We start from the raw sequence: 22459 nt of genomic DNA on the forward strand, positions 1-22459 counted from the left end.
AGTGAAGATTAAAATGCCCAGTAAAGATACATTAATCTTGCTGTCGACCATTTTTTCTCCCTCCTTTTGTAGGAAATTCCAGATAAGTATACATTCCACATTGCACCCGATTAAACATTTATACAAATAAATGCATTGGTACTACTAGTTTTGATTCATGCCTGAATAGCCTTGGGCCTAGGCACAAGCGGTTCAGTTTAATTTTCTTCAAAAATACCTTGCATCTTACATTGGAATGGTTCTCTGGGGAAATGGGTTCCACTGGAGAGTAACTGCAGGGTAGTCATTGATGTTCTAGGTAAGTTGCTACCAGCTGTTTTATTTCACCTTCCCTGTATTTATTTCATAAATAAGCTAGCCACCAAAGCAGGGATAGTTCACACAGGGAGAAGAAATCACTGTAGTAACGGGAGGAATGAGGCGAGGTGGCCCTTGCCCTGCTGGCTGACAAGAAAGGGATTCCTCAAGGGACTGGTGGGGATCAACTAGGATTTGCTCACAAGGGCCAAAGAAAACTGAACTTATCAGAGAAAAATATTTCCAGGGAAATCAAATGGCCCAGGCTGGACCATAGATAGCTTCTTTTCTGGGACGTCCCCTCTGGTGTAACTCTTAGAAGAAATGGGTTATGCCCGTGTGAAACAAATGCTCATTATTTACTGAACACTTTGGACTTGACAGAGTACCAACATGGTGATGTTTGTTCTCTCGTCCTTGCTTTTGATTGTATTGTATTGTTTAGTCATCTATATCTAATCAATCTAGCTTGCCTACTTTCCCCCAATTTTGGCCACTATTCCCCTCAGAACATAATAATAGGGTGACTATCTATCTCTTTCTTTCACTCCTCATCACCCTTATGATTCTACTTCTTCAGGTTTGGGAAAGAGTAAGAAGAGTTTCACAAAAGAAAGACTGTCCCCTGGCCTTCATATGTGCTGGTGGGGGCACAGAGGGCCTTGTACTCACATCGAAGCACTAAGAGATCAGGTGTGTTAACCACACAGGGTGTCTCCTCAATGGAGGAAATAAATCAAATACCTGCATCCCATCCAGAAAGATGAGCCTGGAGGTTATTAATGACCTGGTAACCTTTCTGCTCTCTAAAGGGACAGATCTCACCCTAATTCCCCAGAATAATTATCCCAGATTCTTTCCTCCCTAGACCCTTATCCATCTTTAGAGGAAATGTCACATATACTTTAAGTCCTGCCGACCTCCATGCTATTGGTCAGAGACCACACTAGATTTGAGGCCTTTTATCTACAGAACCCAGCCTTATGGCCACACACACTTTGTAAGGGTTTCTATGTAGTCACACTTTAAGCTTTATTGCATACCTGGATTGGATTGATTGTTGCCTGGAAACCTTTCCCCAAATTATACTGTGTTTTAAATATGCTGACAATGAACCGCCTGGCATTAGACTTTCTGACTGAACTCTGATCCAGGGTGACCAAGTCAGTGTGCACTGGGATCTCATTCTTATCTCTCCATCTGATTCACTTCCTTATATGACATCTGCAGGGACCCTCTTCAATGTGCTACTGTAGTGTGTCCCTGATTTTTAAATTTTTGATGTAGTCTTCAAGTCTACACACCTAAGGTCACTAGCCTATTGTCTAATGCATCCCATATCCACTAACTTGATTCCTCTGAGTTTTGTTCATTGGCACTCATCCTAAGGCCCCTTGGGTGAGTGAGCCTGGCAGTTGGGAGTCTTGTTGGGGTCTTTTCAAGATGGTTCAAAGCTCAACTCCTTGGCAAGGATCTGTGGGCTCCATGGAAATATGATCAAGACTCACCCTTCATTGGTGGTTAATACTTGTCAAAAGATTTACTACTGGCTCCCCTCTCCTTTTGTTTTACTCTGATGAAACACAGCAGCAATCCCAATATGTCAGAATGGTTTTCAAATCTTAGTGTTTTGGTGATATTTTTTAATAGCCGTTAAATGGTTTTGTTCTTCATTTAGTGAAAGAAAATTAAGGCAGCTTGTGCAATCATGTTAATAAGTAGTTTTGCTCACAATATAGTCCACCAGGGAAGAAAACAATGGTTACAAGTACAATTCAGGGCTCTTCACTCACTGGAAGCACTCTACTGAGTTGAACTTTCTATTTGCTATGAAGGAGATGTGCTTCTTTGTTTCTATATGAACTACAAACCCCATGGTGACCATAGTACTGGTACTGTATGGTACATAAACAATGGGGTGCTGAGGGAGGTACAACTTGCCTCTTAAGAGGCATCACTCAGGTTGTACTTGGAGGAATTAGCCAAGCTCCAAAGTGGAAAGGCAAACATTAAGAACTGGCAAGCACAGGCATGGGCATATTGGGCCATGGGAAGCTAAGCAGAAACAGATTAACCATCTCAGGAGAGACCAGAGTTAGACAGACATGGAATAGCCACCAAAAGAAGGTGTAAGTGGTTTGTACAGTAGAATTATGATATGTAACATACAGTATTTATTGTATGGAATTATTGAGTATTTCATCTCACTGTGGGTATACTCAGGGAATATAAGTATCATGGTACATGGGATTTTGCATGTCCCAACTAATTTTATGACATTTTGCCAGGATTCTTCATATAGAATGAGTTCCCTAAATAGGATACCTCAAAATGGCAGCTAATATTAAACAGCAACTGCCCACTCATTGGCTAGTGTTATCCTCCCCAACCTAGCCTTTCACTGATAAATGGGCTTCTTACCTATAACCTTAAATTACGACTTTCATTTTTCTGACATGACTCAAGATAGATTGTCATTAAGTCACATGGGTTTGCATCTGGTGACTAAGCCATTTCTCAGGATGGACATGTTTGTCCACTATATCCAAATAGCTCTGCAATTTTTACATCCTTTAGAAAAATGACATCAGAAATGTCTTCTCAAGGAAATAACATACAAACTACATTTTTTAACATTCATTTTTATAAAATACTTTAAAAGAACAGATAAAGTACTTGAGATTACATATCCAGAACTGAAAAAAGAATGAATAAAATATAAATTAATTGAACACATAACTATTTTGCCACATTAAACAAGTTTAAAAATGCATTTCAAAACAATAAAAATGGGAGCTGGGAAGAAAACCTTTCTTTCTATTCCTGTCTTTTTCCAGAACCTCTTCTTCAAAATGCTAACATTCCAGGCTTACAGGCAGTACCTGCATTAATATTTAAAATATACCGTATTTTATTTCCAAATCAGTCCATTTGAAACACTTTAAAAACCAGGTGAGATAATTCAGTGCAAACTAAAGCTTCAAGTTGAAAATCCTAGAGGCAAAGTCATACTCAAAATGTAGGAAATGCTTCTGGACCTGGACAATTAAGGACTTCACATTATGAAGAAATCTGCATGTGTTCTTGGTGTGAGAAATGCTGAGTTAGCAAACTGAACTTTGGAGGTTGTAACTAGGGGTCTATTGCACTGAGGACAGGATTAAAGGAGGAAGGGCTAACAACTGTAATTGTAGAAGCAAGCTCAAGTTAAACATTAAAATGACTTGATTTGGTTCTAGAAAATTTGGCTGTGATATATCAGAGACCAAGAGATAAGGAGAAAAAAAAGGAAATACAGAAAATAACCCAAAAACAACAAAATAACCTCCTTGAATTGTGGAAATACAATTCCTGGGATATCTTTGGGGATGGATGCCATGTCCTTAACACCCAGAACAATTTGTAGGTAGGTAGGTAGGGCTAAAATTGGCCATAATTTGTTTTAATTGTATAGATCATATAACCTACCTAAGGTAATTTTTATTATGTATTCTTGAGCATTGGGAGGAAGATTTAACTTTCTGGGTCAGAGGGAACAAAGTCTGGATCATTTCAAATATTAACCAGTAGTCTGCTTAAAAATGAAAATTAATTTGGATTAAATCTTCAAACAAATTTTGTGAGTTTCATGTTTTCTGTCTCTATTGTCTAACGTATGACTCATTGGATTCACTTCAATGACAAGACTGGCAGCTGCCACAGTGGACAATGCAGAGATCTTGGTACAATTCAGAAATTTATTTATGTTTTTGTTTCTCAACCTCAGGTCCAAATAAAGGGTGTCATGAAATCTTTAGCTTTTAAATTTTTTCTGAAAGTCTCATGTATGACCTAAGAAGTGGATGAGCATACGCTACGGGTCCCAGGTTCTTGTCTTACGTCACTCCCTAATCTATCAAGATATTCTACCAATGTTAGGGCAATAAAGGGGCAACTTGGAGTTTTAGGCTACGCTGATTGTTGGCAAGTCACATGAGGCCCAAAATACATAGTATTGTTCCAATTGCTGTTGGAACCAATAAAACAAATAAATTATGGGCAGATACTAAAACAACAAACAGCCAATTGTAAAAAGTATATAAAAAACTGTACTCATACCTCTTTATAGGAATATCATCTAAGGAAATTAAAAAATATCCCTCTGGTGACAGTAGCAGTATAGGAACATCTGAACAATTTAAAATAGGTAAAGACTATGGATCCTCAAGTCCTGTCTCATCCTATGAAAGCCAGACTGCAAAGGGATGTCTTGGATCCCATTCCTGGGCAAACATGGCTTTGATGCTGAGTCTTTTACACCACCAACTCCATCTTTTTCTTCTCCCTAGGCAGGATGGCGGGCTCATTATCTGAGGCATTTCTGTGTGTCACACCATGTGTGGAGTAAAGGGTGGTACAAACCTCCGTAAACCTGCAACTAAGTCCATCTTTAGAAAGTATCTAAATGTGGTTCAAGCATTTTGCATAGAGATAGTTTTGATTTTTTTCCTTCCTCTATTAGGTATGAAAAAACCCTGAAATTTCTAAAGTTCTGAAGCCCTAGCATCAATTTCTGGTGCTTTATCCATCAGATTAGAGACATTTGCCATCAAACACATATATACAAATAATATGATGGAGTCAGTTTGTGCTTTACAAAGGAACCAAAGAGTGCAAAGCACATTACAGATGGTCAATAAATATTTTTTAGATTAAAAGTAATACCATGGTTTCAGAAGAACCACTCGTTTTGTTAAAGAGCAAAATCATGTTTAAGTCTTCCAGCTGAGTGGATGGGGCAACATAGGATAGTCAATGAGAAAACCCACAGAGTGAATAGGAATCCTAACCTGACTGAAGAAAGGGCACTGAGATTTCTCCAAGTACCATGGCTGCAGCAGCAGTGGTACGTAACAGTCATCAGTGCCTCAGGAGGAGGCTTGCACACTGTGGGGAGCCAGTGTGACATCAAGACACAGAAAATGGACTCCATATTTCACTTGGAAAAGGTGTGTCCATGACCTTCTCTAAAGGTGTATTAACATATCTTGAGGTGATGGCCATGCTTTCCAGCTCTCCTGAAAGTGATGAAGGCATAAATATCAGGGGATCTCATTATGGTACTGTAGTACAGCACTGTCTCACGACAGCCTGTTTCTCCTGCATCTGCAGTAGTCACTTTTACAGCATCATGGCACTCCTGGGGCTACAAGACGAGAATATGGAAAACTAAAGGTCACAGAACTTACACTAACAAGGGAAGCTTGCTTATATTATATAAAAACCCCTTACAAAAGGCAGTTTATTGACAAATAAATGCTTTATACATTCAGGTTTTTCCCCACCTCTCAACAGTGAAGGTTCTCAAAGAAAAGACTCAGTAGTGAAGACAAGATCACACACATTTTTCCTTTTCTTTCTGAGATGCTGAAAATCAGAACCTGCAGATGAGCGCGTCGTATAAATGGGAGCAATGGACCGGACCTGGGGGCTTGAGGTGGGGCCTGGATAGAGAGCAACACGAAGTGATTTTGCTGCTGTTGTGGACAGCAAGGGAGGGCATGAAAAAGGTTACAGCAGACATGACCAACTCTACGAAGGGCCTGTTAGGAACACAGTACAGGAATTCAAAACAGAGACAAACCCAATTCTGCCAACGTGTAAACAAGGAAAAGCATTTCACAGATTCAAAGTTCAAGGGGAGTAAACGTCTTTAAATTATTTTATCAGTTCAACCCTGATTTAAAAGTATGGCTAGCACAAACACAGAAGCCGCAGTGTGGGCGTCCTACGGGAGCGGTGGTCTCCAGAGAAGCTGTACTCCAGGCCGCCTCCCTTCAGGAGGTTCCCCCACAAAGGGCTGTGGCTCCTGCGTTCCCTCTCCGTCCTTCAGTTCCATACTCCTGGAATATTTTGTCAACTGTTCTACCCTTTGGTGTTTGCAGTCCCGGCTGCTATAGATTTAGACGTGGAGAGACTGGGGGAGGGAAGGCAAATTCTCGAAGGATGCTCCTGGCTACTTCCACATTATTCTGGGCAATCTCTAAGGCTCTTTTCACCTCTTCAAAGGCGTACCCCTCTCCCATGAGTTTGGCAATTTTTGCATCGACATTTTCCAACGCTGCCTCGGGCCCAAGGGGTTTTCTGTGATGAATTTCCGGTGCAGTCCTGCGGGGTCGTGGCTTGGGGGGTCTAGCTGGTGCTTGTGAACCATCTGTGGAGATTTTCAAAGACAGACACCATTGAAACACTGAGGTCAAAATGAATACTATAGGACACAATAGTGTTATGTCCATTTTTGTTGTTGTTGTTGTTAAAAACTTGTAGTGAGAAATCCACGTGAATCTGTTCAAGGGGTAACAGATTTATTAAGATTTGAAAAAGGGAAAACTACAATCACGAATACAGGTTGTGGTAAATGCAGGGTCCTTGGGAAGCTGTGGCCTGATCATATACTGCTTCACACCACCTGGCCCTGTCTGCCCCGCCCAAGAAAGCTCAAGCCCCTCCTCCATCCCTTTTAACAGGTTAAGTCTGCATGTGAGAAGTACCACCTCTATCACGTCAGACAGCTCAAGGTCACAGGTGGAGTGAATACACACTGCAAATACTATTTTCCATTTTCTCCACAATACTTTTCTATTTGCTGGCTAGCTTATTGTGAAGTGGAAAATGTTCCCTCATTTTGAAAATCAGAATGTGGTAGGAGTATGTAGTTTAACTGAAAAATTAACATTTTTTCTGATTTTATATTATTTTTCAGGCCACACAAGAGATATATAAGAGAAAAACAAATGAACAAACAAACAAACAAACAACAAAATAGTCAAAGTTCACAGCACAGAGTAAAAGTGGCCAAGATCTGTCTAGTCACACACTTTATCTTTCTTAACTATGGCACAGCTTTTGTCTGCTCCAAGAGGAGAGAGTGGAGAGGTCCCTATTAAAGGGGATGCTTTCCCAGTGACCTAATAAAAGAATGCACAATAGCCCCCAAATGTTCTCCGTTCACCTCATGTTCTGGCTATTCTGAGTCTATTTTGATAAATATACTATGTAGGTTCTCTTCCTGTCTGATTTTTCATGTTAATAATGCTGAACTTCATTGATACTAAGGAAAAATAAACTGAAGAGAGCAATGGTTGAACTCTATGACTCAACAGGGTTCAACAAATTAAAGGTGGCTTTGCTCGAGCAAACATGTTAGATTCTGATGCAAGAACTTTTGCCCAAGAAAATGCAAACACTGAGAAATCAGGAGGAGGCAGGCTTATAGTTCAGGACCCTGCTGATAATTACTTTTTTTCTTTCTTTTATGCACTTTTTTAATGTGTGAGGCTGCATGTGTAGTTGGTATGTACATGTTTATGTGTGTCAGAGTGGTTCACATGTGCCATGACCCATATGTGGTGGTCATAGGGCAACCTTGGGTGTCAGTCCTCTCCTTCCACCTCATTTGAGGCAGGGTCTCTTGTTTACCTCTGCATACATCAGGCTGGCTGGCCTACAAACTTCTGCAAATTCTCCTGTTTCTTGCTCTCATTTCACTGTAGGAAGTTGAGATTACAGATGCATTCTAACATCTGGCTTCATGAGACTTCTGGGAACCCAAACTCAGGTCCTTACAGTTGGATTGAAAGTAATTACCTACCATCCCTGATAATAGTTTCTTAAAGTAAAAACAATAACATTGGTACCCATGAACAGGCAGAACTCTTGAGAGTAAAGGAAATTAATGAATTAGAGAGTCATGTAAGGAGCATATAATTTCTGGGTCTTGCCAAAATCCATATTGGCTTTGCATTTATATCTAAATTATATATCCCTGTGAAGCATCTAGGCCCTCACTACTTACTGCTTGGAGAACAGGTGCTGCAGGCTCCTCACAACTGCCTAAGACACTAATGCCTTAGGACCTTGCTAGAAGTAGAATTCACACCAACAGAGCCTCAGCTGATTTCTACCCTCCCAACCCAATACACAACAGGCACCACCATTCCAATTTCAGGAGTACTGATACCCCTAGTTTCTGCTGCTCATTTTCCTTAACTGGTGAATGGCTAGTGTCATTATTTTTGTGTGATGTAGAGACAGCTAGCCGGTCTATCTGATTTTAACAAGGAATATGCAGCACCCAAATTGGCTAATAGCAGCCTCTGAATCTGGAATGTGGAAGGGATACTTGGTGACCAGCTAGAGTTAAGACCAATACTGTATCATAAGCTAATCCCCAAGGCTTAGGGAACATTGCAGAAGAGGAACTTGGAAAGATTGCAAGAGCCAGAAGAACAGGATGCCTTCTGTGAGACAGTGTCTTTTGTGTATGAAAAAGAAAGCTGCACTCATAAGATCTCAAACACTTACAGTTACTTAGACAAGCCTTCCATAATGACAACAAGAGGTGATAGGCCATTGTGGATGGGGGAAAGCTCCAAAGCCCCCCACCCCTAATGAGATTACCAAACAAAGTAGTAATAAGTAACTAACTAGAAGTGCAAATTCCAAAATAGGAATACAATAATTTTGAGAAACCAAAAAGGCAACATGTTGCCTCTAGAAGAACCTAGCTCTAGTAACAAATTTCAAAGAAAGCAACACACATAAAATGCCTGACAAAAGAGCTGAAAAGAATGAATAGAAAAACTCATCAGAGCTCCAAGGGATTTGAAATAAACAGTGAGTGACATGAGGAAGACAATGTGGGCATATGAGTGAGAGATTTAAAGTGAGATAAGCAAAAATAACCAAGCAGGTCTTAGGCATGAAGAGTTCAGAATGGAAATGGCAGCAGCTGACAGTATCAAGGGGGAGGAAGCATGAACTTTAATACACATCTTTCAAAATATCCTGTTCAGGCCAACAAGAGAATCAGAAAGTACTCAAGATCTTGGGCACACTAGCAAATGAAAAACGAAACAAAAAAACTAAATCTACATTCTTGGAATACCCAAAGTCAAGGAGAAAAATGATGTCAGAAGTATTGACAACCTATGAATAATAGCAAAAGCTTCCACCATCTTAGAAGAGATAGAAATTAAGGTAGAGGAAGCATATAGAATCCCGAATAAAAATGATCAGAAAAATCATCACCACAGCTGATTATAGTCAAACTGTCAAACTATATAACACAAATAATTTTAAATCTACCACTGAAAAGGCTAAAGTCACATTTAAAGGCACTCCATCAGAGTAACAGTGATTTCTGAGCAGACACTTTGTAGGCTAAGAAAGCATGAAATGATATATTTGATATATTCAGATTCTTGAAGGAAAACAACTCTTGGCATAATTGTCATACAAAGACGGTAACCATTGAGAAAACCTGTGATTACTAGAGAAAGCTTCCAGAAGATGTATAAGAAGTCCTGTATCACAGGCGAAAGAAAAATAATCACCATCATGAAAGCATATGAAAGGGTAAACCACACTGAAGAGGAGATATAATACAGAGCATGTTACAAACACAGTAAACTGGCAAAAAAGGAGAAAGCCACAGGCACAAGAATGTTGAAGGCACACACATGCAGGAACACACGCGCACACACGCACACGCATGTACACACACAGTGATCACCAACAATAGGTCAATTAAGACTGTAGGGAACTAGTGAAGTCTTCAGAGACTGTGTATTGTTTGATATGGGTAAGGCCATGTCAAGAACTTCAACGCCTAGGCCGCACACGAGGGGCAGAGCCTATCCCTGTGAGGCTCAAAGGGCTGAGAGAGCATTCCTTGAGTCTGAACGAGAATGTTGACAATGTGTGCAGCACACATCAACTGCAGCTTTCTCTCTCTAGGTGTTTAGTCTGAAGACCGTCCCCCTACAGAAACTGTCCCTATGGAGATTAGCTACACCTGTTTCTGTGTTCAGCTTTACATATAATCCCTCCCCCTCCCTGTTCAGCTGTATACAAGAAACAAGTGGAGTGTCAGAGTGATGCAGCTTTATCAGAGAGCCTTGGCTACCTGATCTGTGTATGTCTGTGTGTCTGTGTCTGTCATTTATTCATTCCCGTACCTCCCCAGTTAAGTCAATCCCTGGAGACACGCAAACACAAAACCCACTTCCATAGTAAATACACAAACTGGTTGAGAGTAAAGGATGTTATAAGATATTTTAAATAGAAGCCTAAGACAGATAGGGCTGAGTACATTTATATTTAAAAATAGGCCCAAAGAGACCGAGAAAGTCACCTTGCAGTGAACAGTGAAGCCATTTGACAAGACTCAATATCAGAATACCCAATTGTATATAAGAAAACTATTGGGCATGAAAGGACAGCCAACCTTCAATATAGTGATGGTGACAAGATTTCAACATCCTGCATCTGTTCAGATCATCCAAATAAAGACATTAGCAAACACCAGAGCTCAGCTATAAGGATAAATGAATTTAGAAGACACCTACAGAATATTCCATCCAATAACTGCAATACAGTCATTTTATCTGCACATGATGTTTTATCTAGAATAAACAGACCACATTAGGTCACACAAAAAAAACATTAACAATTTGAAACAACTGAAGAGATACCCCGTATTCTTTCTGATCCAAATGGAAAATTCAAGCCAACAAAAATTGTAAAAATTCATGGAGAGCAACAAGCTGGCTCTTTAACATACTAAACAAAATAAATGTCTAAACAGGTTAACTAAGAAAACAAGTAGATATGGTCAGAGATGGAAAAGAAGCTTTACCATGCCAATCAGAGAAATGCAATTATTAGTGATTCCTAAGAACACCCTTATGTTGACAAACCGGAAAACCCACAGATACAGACAAATGTTTGGGCATGTAAAATAGTCCAAAAATGAACCTTGAAGATAAACAAAACTGAAAGAAATAGCAGTAATGCAAGTGAATCAACAATGAAGTCTTCAACCAATGAAATGCCCAAGGTCACATGGTCTTACTGACAAAGTTTAACCAACTCTTTTCTTTCCACTTTATTTTCACAATTCATCAGGACTGGAACCCTCCCAAGAACCCAGCACTACCTAGTTTCCCAAACTAGAAAAATATGAAACTAAAACCAACACCCCCCCAAACTATCTACCAGTATATCTCTGATTAACACAGATACAAATATTCTCACAACAGTTCTATGAAATTAACTCATTAGTAAGTCACAAAGACTATTCATTATCATCACACTGATTTAATCCCAGGGATTGAAGATTTTCATCATTATTCAAGTTGGTTGTATTCATTCTCAGAGTCAAAAGATAGATCAACATATTAAAATCAATAAATATATTTATACACTGACAGAATAAAGGATGAAAACCATATGATCATCTCAACAGATGTAGAAAGAACATTTGATTATATTTAATACTTCTTTATGATAAAACACCTGGACAAATGAGGTTCATCAACATAGTATGACTTAAGTACAATAACCCCTTGATGACATTAATATGAATTAAAAAAATAAGCTGAGAATATTTTCTCTCTGAGATCATGAATAAGATCAAAGTGCCCACTGTCATCAGCTTATTCACTACAGAACCATAAACTTCAAACAGAGTATCTAAGAGCGAAACAAATGAAGTCATAAGAATAAAGGGAGGAAGTTAAAGTAACACTTTTGTGCACACACGATTTTTTGTACACACACATAAAAACTAAGGAATCCACCAAAAGACCATCAATACTAATTCAATGGAGTAGCAGGATGCAGAGCCTACATGTGAGATGTAGTAGCTTACCACATATAAACAATTCAATGAAATAAAAAAGCATAAACATTACATATAAAATATCTACGAATGAACTTAACTACAGAAGTAAAATAGCTGTACTGTGAAAGTTATGGAACAAAAATTGAAGAAACTGTCAAGAAAAACAAAAAGGAAAGTCCTTCCTATCCATGGATTTGGAGACCACTGTTCAAATGTCTCTACAACGGAAACATTCTACAGATTCAAATCAATCTATACACTCAAGTGCAAGCTCCATCCAAGTGCCCATGAACCTTTCCACAGAATGGAAAAAACAACGTAATATTTATGTGGCAGCAAAAGGACTTCAAAGAGTCAAAGCAACCTTGAAACAGAAAGAAGAAAGCTAGAGGCGTCCCACACCAGAATGCAAGGCATACTGCTGACCCACAGCAACCCAACAGACTCAAAGGCTAACAGAATTGAGATTCAGAAACAGTCCTGCACATCTGCTGCCCTCCGGTTCTCACAAAGACAATAAACTAACACAGCAGGAAAAGCATGCCTCAGAAATGGTGCTAGGAAAGTCGCATATCCACATGTAAGAGATTGAAATCCAACCCCAGTCTCCTACCACTTAGCAAAAACCAACCCTAAATGTATGGGAACACCCCTAGGTACATCTCTAAGTAATTTCCTTTCTTACTGTTGGTAACTGCACTGTGCTCTTCAGTGTATATGCTAGAATCGTGCAATTCACAAAACCACAACAAACTGACGAGATTCCTTCTGCTACATAGATGTGAACTGTTCAAGAACGAAGACTGAGATTCCAAGAGGGATTTTCTGACACAAACAAGCAAGAAGAACCCAGTGAAGGTCTCTGCCAAGGTCATGGGGGTGTTTACTGCTACCAGCACCTTCCATTCTGTCCTGGTCACTGCTATTCCTTCATGACTGTTCCTGTTTTATTATGAAGGAGTTCCACATGTACATTAGCAGTCATTGGTACATAAAGGTGCCATTTGTGATTACGAACTAACTTGACTTTGGCTTGGCTACTGATTATGTTGGTAATCACAATATAAACTTGATTAGCTATTAAAGAGTAAGTGTGTGCATAACCAACAAAAATTGTCAGAAGGAAATTCTTTAGGCTGACACTTATCTCTGTGGGATCCTGAGCAAATTATTAAAGCTTGCTGGTTTTCTTTATTCTATAAATTAATCCTATTGCAGAGCTGTATGCATTTATTTACACTTATGGATTGTAACTATGTTTTAAAGTATAGAACAGCATATATATTATATGCTGACATAGAAAGAATTGTGTATGCTATATTTGTGTGTGAACTGATCTGTGATCCTCATATCTAGCTTCCTAAAATAATTACAAGTTTGTATCCTACAGTAAATGTTTAATAAATTAAATATTATAGAACATGTACATATCATCTGGGATATGGACCTTCAGTAATATGGTAAATAAGTACAATTGCTAGAACAGACATTAAAACTCTTTGACTAGTATTTTTTTTACGTTCCATAATAGTTGATAGTTAGAAATAATGTGAATTCAACTAAATTAAGAATCTACGAAATCTCATTGGGAGGTGGTGGATCTCTGTGAGTTTGAAACCAGCCTGGTCTACAAGAGCTAGTTCCACGACAGCCTCCAAAGCCAGAGAAATCCTGCCTTGAAACCACCCCCCCCAAAAAAGAGTGAATGAAATCTCAAAATATATTATAATCTTGCTATTCAAATATAAGTTGAATCAATTAATTTTGGAGACCATTTACTCTGAATGTTGAATTACCACATCTTAGACACTGTCTAAGCAAACATGATTTCACATATGGTTTTCAGTGAAATACAGTTAAATGAAACATCTTCACATACACTGTACGTAGAGTCCAGAGAGCAGCCTGAGAGACTGCTTTAGATACTCAGGGAAAAACACTTCAGCCCTGTGGTTTTAAGACTGAAGCCATGTACATGAAGGTTTTCAAGTGGCATCAATTACCAGATGAACTGGTAAAGCTCAACCTGAACTGAAGTTTTGTTATGTGGAAACAAAACTAAGTGTTAAACACATTTTACCCTGTCACTGGTGATTACTCACGATGCAATTTTAACCCTTGTGTGTATTATAACCATGATTTCCAGCTGCAATCTTCAAAGATTACTAATATAACAATCTAATAGTCCATCAATTTTCCATTAAGCTAATAATAAATAAAGGAAAATAGTATTAAAGTTCCTCCTCTTTATAACAAAATCTCCTTATTTGGTCAATATATTTAACGATTAAGTAATTTCATATGAGTCATGGACATTCTAGCATTGTTTCCAAGTCCTGGAAGTACTTTTTAACTGCTAATAATATGAATAACCTTCACCACGGCTAACACTGCAATAAAAGAACAAGCATTATGGAATGTTAAAGGAAATCAAAGTACATCATAATATATATTACGACAGAGAGAAAAGTAGCATCAATAGTTTGTAAAATTTATATGCAGTGATTAGAGATGTGAGCTATGTGTGATTGCTCATGTACCGTAGTGGATTACTGGCAAAGAGTTGCCTTATTACAGAAGTAAGTGATTTTAAAATAGGCCAGTGAAATTTCTAGTTTATTTTTTGTAACTGCTTTTTATCTTAATTATTTGATGAAATACCAATAGTAACATTAATTTTTTAATTTATAAAATATTTCCTCTGAGATGAATAAACACACCTGAAGTGCCTTTTTAGCTATACAGGTGCACTTATGCACACAGCGTTTTAAAAAGGCAAGCAAGATGTTCTTATTGTAATTTATTTTAGTCATATTTAGTTATTTGGCAGGGTTTCTCTGTGTAGCCTTGGCTATTCTGGAACTCACTCTGTAGACCATGTTGGCCTGAAACTCAGAGTTTCACCTGCCTCTGCCCCCAGAGTGCTGGGATTAAAGGTGTGCCATCGCCTGAGAGAAAGGTATTTTTAAATTGATAAAACTATATTTTTAATTCTCCAGAACTGTTCTTTTCATAGTTTGTTGATAAATAAGCTACTATCAAAAATTTATATTGCTCAGAAAGGTCATAGACATTTGATGTTATAGAATTAGCAACCACACCCAAATTCTTGTTAGGTCATTTAAAAGAGGCTTCGATAAGAAAAGCGTATCAAGTAACAGAACTCCGAAGGGACATAGCATCCAGGCCAGGTTTTAAATGAAGACACCTAATCCAGAGGCAAGTATAGATATCTGTGCAGGTGTGGGAAACTATTGTACCGCCTGTTACCAAACACAAATCAGAAACCGGGCATTGTTCTGTGCCTTGTTTGCTAGTGTATGCAGAGTTTAGAAAGTAGGATGGAATATTTGATGGTACAGCTGCCTTTGGCCCTCAGCACTTTTGTATTTCTTAGAGGAAAAACTAGTTCAGTCAGGTTAAGTGGATGTTTCTGTTTGCTCCTCCAAGCACTCTTGAGATTTCTATTGTGATGATAACCCTGACCCCAAATACTTGAATACCCACAGGAGTGATGCTCCTGTGCCTACAACACCCACATATTATAGAGCCAACACCAAAGCAGCCGTGAAAACAGCATCTTGAGATAACTCTTAAACACTCGTCACTTAAATACCTTTATCTTAACGGAGTTGGTGGTGCTGAGGATATTATTTTAAGTCAGACCTGATACTTTTGCCAAAGGTCTATTTTAACATTATTTCATTAATGGCTTGCTTTCTTATGCCTTATTGGGCTGGCAGATGTTTTTACTCCTTGGTTTTCAGGCTGTCATCAGTCTATGCTTTATTTGGAACTACAGTCTACACAAGAGAAGGATCTGAAAGCTCCGAGTGGCTAGATGTGCACTGACAGACAGCAGGAACCAAAGCTTGACAAGAGTGGTAAGGTTTTCTGTGCTTTCCTAGGTCATATACAAGTGTTAACCTTTGGGTTTTTTTAGTGAATTCTGCATCTCCTGTGTGGCACCATGAAGCATCTGCATTGCTGATATCCTTCAAAGCAGCTCGACAACCCTTGATTCAGAAACTCCCAGATGTGGCTATCACATTTAACAACTCTTCACTGAACTGATTTGAGCTCAAGAATAAAAACTATTCAGAGAACCCTGGCAGTGGGCACCTGTACCTGGTACATGAGCTGGCTTTTTGGAGCCCATTCCCTGTGGTGAGATGCCTTGCTCAGCCTTGATGCAGAGGGAAGGGGCCTGGTCCTCTCTTATCCTAATGTGCCATGCTTTGTTGACTTCCCATGTAAAGCATGGAGGAGTGGATGGGGGTGGCAAGAGGTGGGATGGGGGAATCAGAAGGAGGGGAGGAACAGTAGTTGGTATGTAAAATGAATAAACATTATAAAAATGAATAAAAACTGAAATCAAAATCTACATAGTCTGGAAAATTTGTGACGCTTACAAAGAGGAGCTAATAAACATGTTGCTCATGAATCCAAGTATCCAGCTTAACTAAGACATCAGTTACTAAGTGTCCCTTCCTTGTCCATATCTATATACTTACGAGTGCTGGGCATCCTTCTGGACATCTGGAATATGGCAATACTGTGGTCTCACTGTTTACCACTTAAATGGATTGTCTGGAGACAGGGTTTCCCTAGACAGTTCACACTGGCCTTGGCTTTACTATGTCACTATATAGCTCAGTCTGTTCACAAACACATTGCAAGGCTTCTGTTTCAGGTTCTAAGGGCTGGGTGGTATGGCTCTAGTCCTTGTTCCTGCTTGTGTTCTTCAGTGAGATGGCATTTGTGGTGCTTGAGTAAGTTGTGATGGTGGAGCTCTCAGGAAAGGGATTACTATTATATAAAACGTCCCAGCACTTCACCATGCCTGAGTAAGAAGACGGTCACCTGTGGAGAAGGACGCAGGCTCTCACCAGAAACCAAACGTCTGGCTCTGTCTCTTGGCCTTCCCAGACTTCAGAATGTAAGAAACGAATACTTATTGATCAGCATCTAGCCTGTGGTAGTCGCTCTAGCAACCTGAGGTACACTCCTCGCTTGAAAGTGTTAGGACACAAGCAGAAGAGACAGACAAATGAGTCAAACTCATGAATGAATGATGAAATCTGGGGTAATGACAGCTATTAGGAAAAATTTCTGTCTCCATGAGACCCTGTCTCTAAAAACCAGAACCAACCATGAACTAATTAACCAACAAACCAATGAACCAACCAACCAAAAAACCAACCCACAAACACAAAAATAGTAATATTGTTTTGGTACTCATATTACTTCTAGAGAAACTTCTATCTTTGTGTGAATGAACCAACAAAGAATAGGCAGACACACAGAGATTTTTCGGTATTCCCCAAATCTGATGAAACAAAACCTAAGCTAAAAGAACAAATATATCCTGAAACAAAGACTGTGGACTTACTGACTGTTCACACAAAATATTAAGCCTCATTTTTATTTTCCTGAGGCAGTTTTCTGGGTGTTGCTTTTATATGTTCTACTCTTTATAAGCCAAATACAAAGGATGTTAAAAATAAGTGGATGCTTAGGTATAATGCAATAAATTAAAGACAAGGCTACAGAACAAAAAGTGCTATGTAAAATAGGACATCACTGTTACTGTTCCCAGCCAACTCACCTGAAGATGAAGATGAAGGGAGCTGGTCATAGTCCTGGGAGGCTCTGTTGGGTTTGATGCTGTCTCCTGGTGCTCTCCTTGCAGGAGGCAAAGGAACTTGGCCACTTGCTGGGTCAAAAAAGGGATCTTGAAAATGAAGACAATTTTTTAATTAAAAGGATGATTGGCTGAAGAAAGAATTTGGGGAACTTTTGAAGGACTGTAGATTCCCATAATGAATTGGACAACTAATTTCTTGACCAGTAATAATCACTTTGACTGTGCAGGTTTTCTTGAGTTCATTCGTTTGTTTAGGTAAGCTACTCACTTGACTGCTGAAAATAAGGCTACAGGTTTTTATTTATCTTTTCAGATCATTTAATTAGCCTCCTCTTAACACTAATTTCTGTCCCCCATATGCTCTTCAATGAATGAAAGCTGCTGAGAAGCAAGAAAAAAAAAACCTGGTTTCTACTTTGTCATTAAGAGTACTATTGGATCACTTGGGTTCAAGCTATATGCCAACATAAATCTGTAAATAGACCTAAAGTTTGGAATTTTTAAATGAATTAGTGTATACGGAAATATCTGTAAATATAAAGTATTTTTCATCCATTGCACTATATTGGAAGTTCCAAAATATGCTAAAACCCAGTTGTCAAACTGGCTCATTGGATAGTAAATTCAATTGCTTAAAAAAATTTTTGAATACACACCAAAACTGTGCTTTTTTAAAACTTGGCCATGTAAAATTGTAAAACAAAAATTATAGATTCAAAAATTACTTCAGTATTCATGACAGAGTTCATTAAGTGGAACTAAAGGGAGAAAATGAGTTTGTGTAGGCAGAAGTCACTAGAAGTCACCACGGGTCTAACTGCTTTAAATTAGTAATAGAAGGGCTTTTTAAAAGCCTTAGCACCCACTCTTTTCTAAACAGAAGAATAATTAAAAACATTATCCCTGACATCTTTGGCTCACAAGTCACTTACAGGCCATCATCTTCACTCTCAGGTTTTCCCCATATTATTTTCTCCTGATGGTACCATCTCTGAAGTTACTCCAAGTTCTTTGGAGTGCAGGCTTTTCCTCACTTAAATGATTTATAACATATCTCCTCACAATAGGCAAACTACTTGGTAATTAGATTATTCTTACTAAATATTTTAACTACTAAAAATAAATCCATGCAGACACAGACTTTACTTAAAGAAAGCCAGACTGTAAATATATATATAGTTGGGCTACAGTTTAGTTCATTGATTATTCATTTGAATTTGGCAACAGTAATATATAGGAAGTGATTATTCAAGAATTTACATGCTTCAAACTTGCCTATTTTTATACTAATTTCTAACTAGAGAAGGTAAGCATCATTTAAAGTCATTAGCTAATTATTATTTCATTTACTCTTCCTGGAGCAATTTTATGGTACCAACTTTATGGTACCTTCTTAGTATCTAGACTTGTTTATTGCCTTAGAGGCAATTCAGTCTTACCAGACACGTCTATGTTATTTCTAGACAATCACTGAAACTAATTAAGTTAAAATCTGTATAAATTTCAGCATTATAAATGCACTACAAAATACACCAATTGTAGTTTTAAAATGTTTTCCATTAAACTATTTTACCTAAAAAGGGCTACACTAAGTTATTGTGACCACAGCAAAACCACTTAGGATCTACCTTGCTTCTAGCTAAGTTGCTCCAGGTGAGGTATAAGATGAATGGGTATCCCTGCTGAAAGTTATGGAATCGGAGCTAATGTTTCCTGGTGAGGCACAAGGTGAAGGGGTATCCCTGCCGAAAGTTATGGAATTGGAGCTCCTGTTTCAAAGGAAGTGGCACCATGTAGAGTAATTACTACACACAGTGTTATAATTGCTAGTTGTCCTCTAAAAATAAATAAAGCTTTGGCAATTACGTTCTTTAGAAACTAAGTGAGCCTAATGTCCATATTTACAATTAAAACATACAAATTGAAAATGCTTCAACTAATGTGTAATTACACAGTCATATGCTCTTTTGGAGACTGTAACATACATAATGCGATCGATTTGCTCAAGAAGCAATGTTGTACTGAGTCTAATTTAAGCACAGGAAGGCCCGCCTGACTTCTTCCTCACAGCAGATCCTCAGAAGATGCTGCTGAGCTGCAGGAGAAAGGAGTGCTGCTCGCCCTGGAACTTCTCACCTCTGAACATGGCGGCCTCCACATGGGAAGGGCACTACAGACAACCTTACTCATCTGACTTTAGCTCTGTGAGGACAACCTCCTAGAAGGCAAGATCCCTCTGGCTAGCACCATCATAAGAACACTTCAATAGGGTTGAGTAAGTCATAACCCCAGTGTTCTTTTCCATGGCTGATGCCAATCACCTGATATTCCTTTGTTTTTCTATTTAATCAGCTGAACATCTATGTCTCCAAGTTGAAAGTGCTACTTCTCTTTAACAAAGTCAACTTCACTGAATTTTAAACTGAATTGTGGTATTACGATTGGATATGGACTTTAAAAGAGATTCTGGGTTAGAGGAACACGGAGAGAAAGCTGTAACAAGGCTGCCAAACACACGGTGCATCCCCTGCCCTTCACAAAGACATCCATGCAGGTTGTGATCAAGACTTAAGTGATGGCCTGGCTTTGTTGCTTAAGCGCAGGCCCTGGCGCGAAGCTGCAGAAATGCCTATTTCAACGTTCCCACACAAAGGAATGCTTCCTTTCTCTCTTTGTTACACAGAAAAAAAAGGCATGTGTGCCAGCAGTTCCCTTGGGTTTGGGGATAGGAAATCACCGGGCTTTTGTTGAGGCCTCTGGTTTTGTTTATGTTTGATTGGCTTGTTCATAATGGATGGTTCACACATGCTAGTGGGAATTACAATTTTGCCAAAAGAAATCTTGTGTGAAAGCCCAAGATGGGAAACACAAAGGAGGAACTGAGCCTGGTCTCTGCATGACTTCCCTTCCTCCATCCGCCTGGAGTCCTGAGGCTTCTTTGTAGAAAGGCAGCTCCTGCAATCTGAAAAATGAACTATGGAGAAGACGCTGGGTGGTAAGGCTGGCATGCTGAACCTGACTCACTATTCAGGGCACAGAAGGCTGGCATACGGTGGCAGGCATTTAATATAATATTTTGAGAAAATGCATTATCTTGTTTTTAAACTGGGATATTATCTCAAGGAAGTCAAATCTCAGCAGTGTGAAATAATTTGAGTATACTAGATAAGAACATATTAGACATCAGGGAGATAAAAAAGAGTGAGGTGGGCAGCCACCTTCGTTTAGTTTACAATTCTAAAAGCAGGAAGCTCAACTGTAGCCTAGTAAGTGTGTCTTTCATGAAGTTTTATTTTCAGAGTGAAGAACTACCATTAGTTAACTACCATTAGCACTGTATTCTTTAGAAAAATGATTAAACATTTTGTAAAATGTAACAAAATATTTTTTGTTAGCACTTCGAAATCCCGAATTTGCTGTAAAAGAAGCCATACACAGGCTTCATGAATCAGGACTTGAATCATGCATATAATAGGAATAGAGAGGAAGCCAATCAGAAACTGCCTACAACTTAGCATCGAAAGGTTGTGTCTACATGCTTGTCTTATTTTTTACTTGGGCAGATGACCTTAGGACACTTGATCTAAGGTAGTAGCATCCTGGGAATCCATAAGCTACATGAAAGTAGACCCCACTGGCTCCTGAAGGTATTATTTGCTTCATATAATATGCAGAAACATGCTCCCTTTGTCCTTCCCTTCTTTTCTATCTTACTCTTCACAAATTCCCTACATGAATACAATGTACAATATACAACCCAGTCCCAACTCCCTCCTACAAACCTTTAACTTCCTGTTCCACGAACGCATCTCCATCCAATTTTGTATCTTTTTAAAAAATATTAAAGAACGCACTAAAATTCAATTGGTACTGCCTACATGTGCATGTGTCGAGTCAGCCAGTGGACCATGGGCAACCACTATGATTCTTTATTGTCCTTGTCATCTTTGTGATGCTCCAACATTAAATCAAGCCTGTGTCAAGCAAACCGCTCAAGTACTGTTCTTACTACCCAGAAGTCTTTGCGCTGGTGTGGCAAACTCAGGAAACACATGAATTTGACAGCACAATCTCAGATGTACTTTTAAGAGAAAATTCTTTCTTGGCTTTCTACCCACTCCTACCTGAAGGAAGAAGGAAAAGGTCCTGCCCTGAGGAAGGTCGGCTACTTGAGCCTGGAGGTTTCGAATGCTCAATGAGACTATGTCTTGCAGGAGGTGGGGGAGGAGGGAGAGATGGGGGAAGGGCATCAAAAGCATCTTCACCTGCATTTAAAGAAAAGCCATTATCAACAATAGAACTTCATTAATCAAAACACACAGAGTCAAGCAAAAGCCATGACTGATTTTTCTTCCAGTATTTCTAAGTATGTTCACTTGCAATTTTATTCAACATTTCAATGACTTTCATAATGGGATTGATTATATTGTGGGAGAGTGTGGAAAGAAAATACACATACACACAGAGAATACTGAAACACCCACGAAAAGTGTTTTTCTGTTTCCTGAGCCTTTCTGTAAAAAACAGCATTTCAGATTGTGAACCAGCTCATGGTCCCTTTGTAACCTCTGTACTATTAGTATACTAGAACTCTGTACTGAAAATTATTATCAGTAAAACAGAAATCTCCAAGCAATAAAGAGAGTTCATGGCCTCTTATGAGAAAAGTCACACCATGCACATATAATTTAATGCCAGAGAACACCTCCAACATCACATTTGTTCCACTGGACTGTAATTCATTAAATTGTTCCAAGCATTAGATTTGCCATCAAAATATGTAGGAAATACACAAGTGCAGTGGAATGTATTGTTTACTTAGGAGTCATCTCCAGAGACGAGCATGTCAA

The 22459-nt window shown here is 38.8% G+C and overlaps 1 protein-coding gene across 7 annotated transcripts in view; it reads right to left on the reverse strand.

The window, feature by feature from the left end:
• Window positions 1–5549: 5549 nt before the first annotated feature.
• Cblb (Cbl proto-oncogene B) overlaps window positions 5550–22459 on the reverse strand; it is a 178716-nt gene continuing 161806 nt past the window's right edge. For all 7 annotated transcript variants that reach the window (XM_040750712.1, XM_040750711.1, XM_040750710.1 and 4 more), the window contains 3 exons: window positions 21734–21874; window positions 17571–17696; window positions 5550–6490 (listed from right to left, as the gene is read on the reverse strand). In XM_040750712.1, the coding sequence (XP_040606646.1) occupies window positions 6231–6490; window positions 17571–17696; window positions 21734–21874 (527 nt within the window). In that variant the 3' untranslated portion in view covers window positions 5550–6230. The remainder of the gene's footprint in view (window positions 6491–17570; window positions 17697–21733; window positions 21875–22459) is intronic.

This window comes from Mesocricetus auratus, unplaced genomic scaffold (genome assembly GCF_017639785.1).
Source record: "Mesocricetus auratus isolate SY011 unplaced genomic scaffold, BCM_Maur_2.0 Super-Scaffold_100008, whole genome shotgun sequence".
NCBI lineage: Eukaryota > Metazoa > Chordata > Mammalia > Rodentia > Cricetidae > Mesocricetus > Mesocricetus auratus.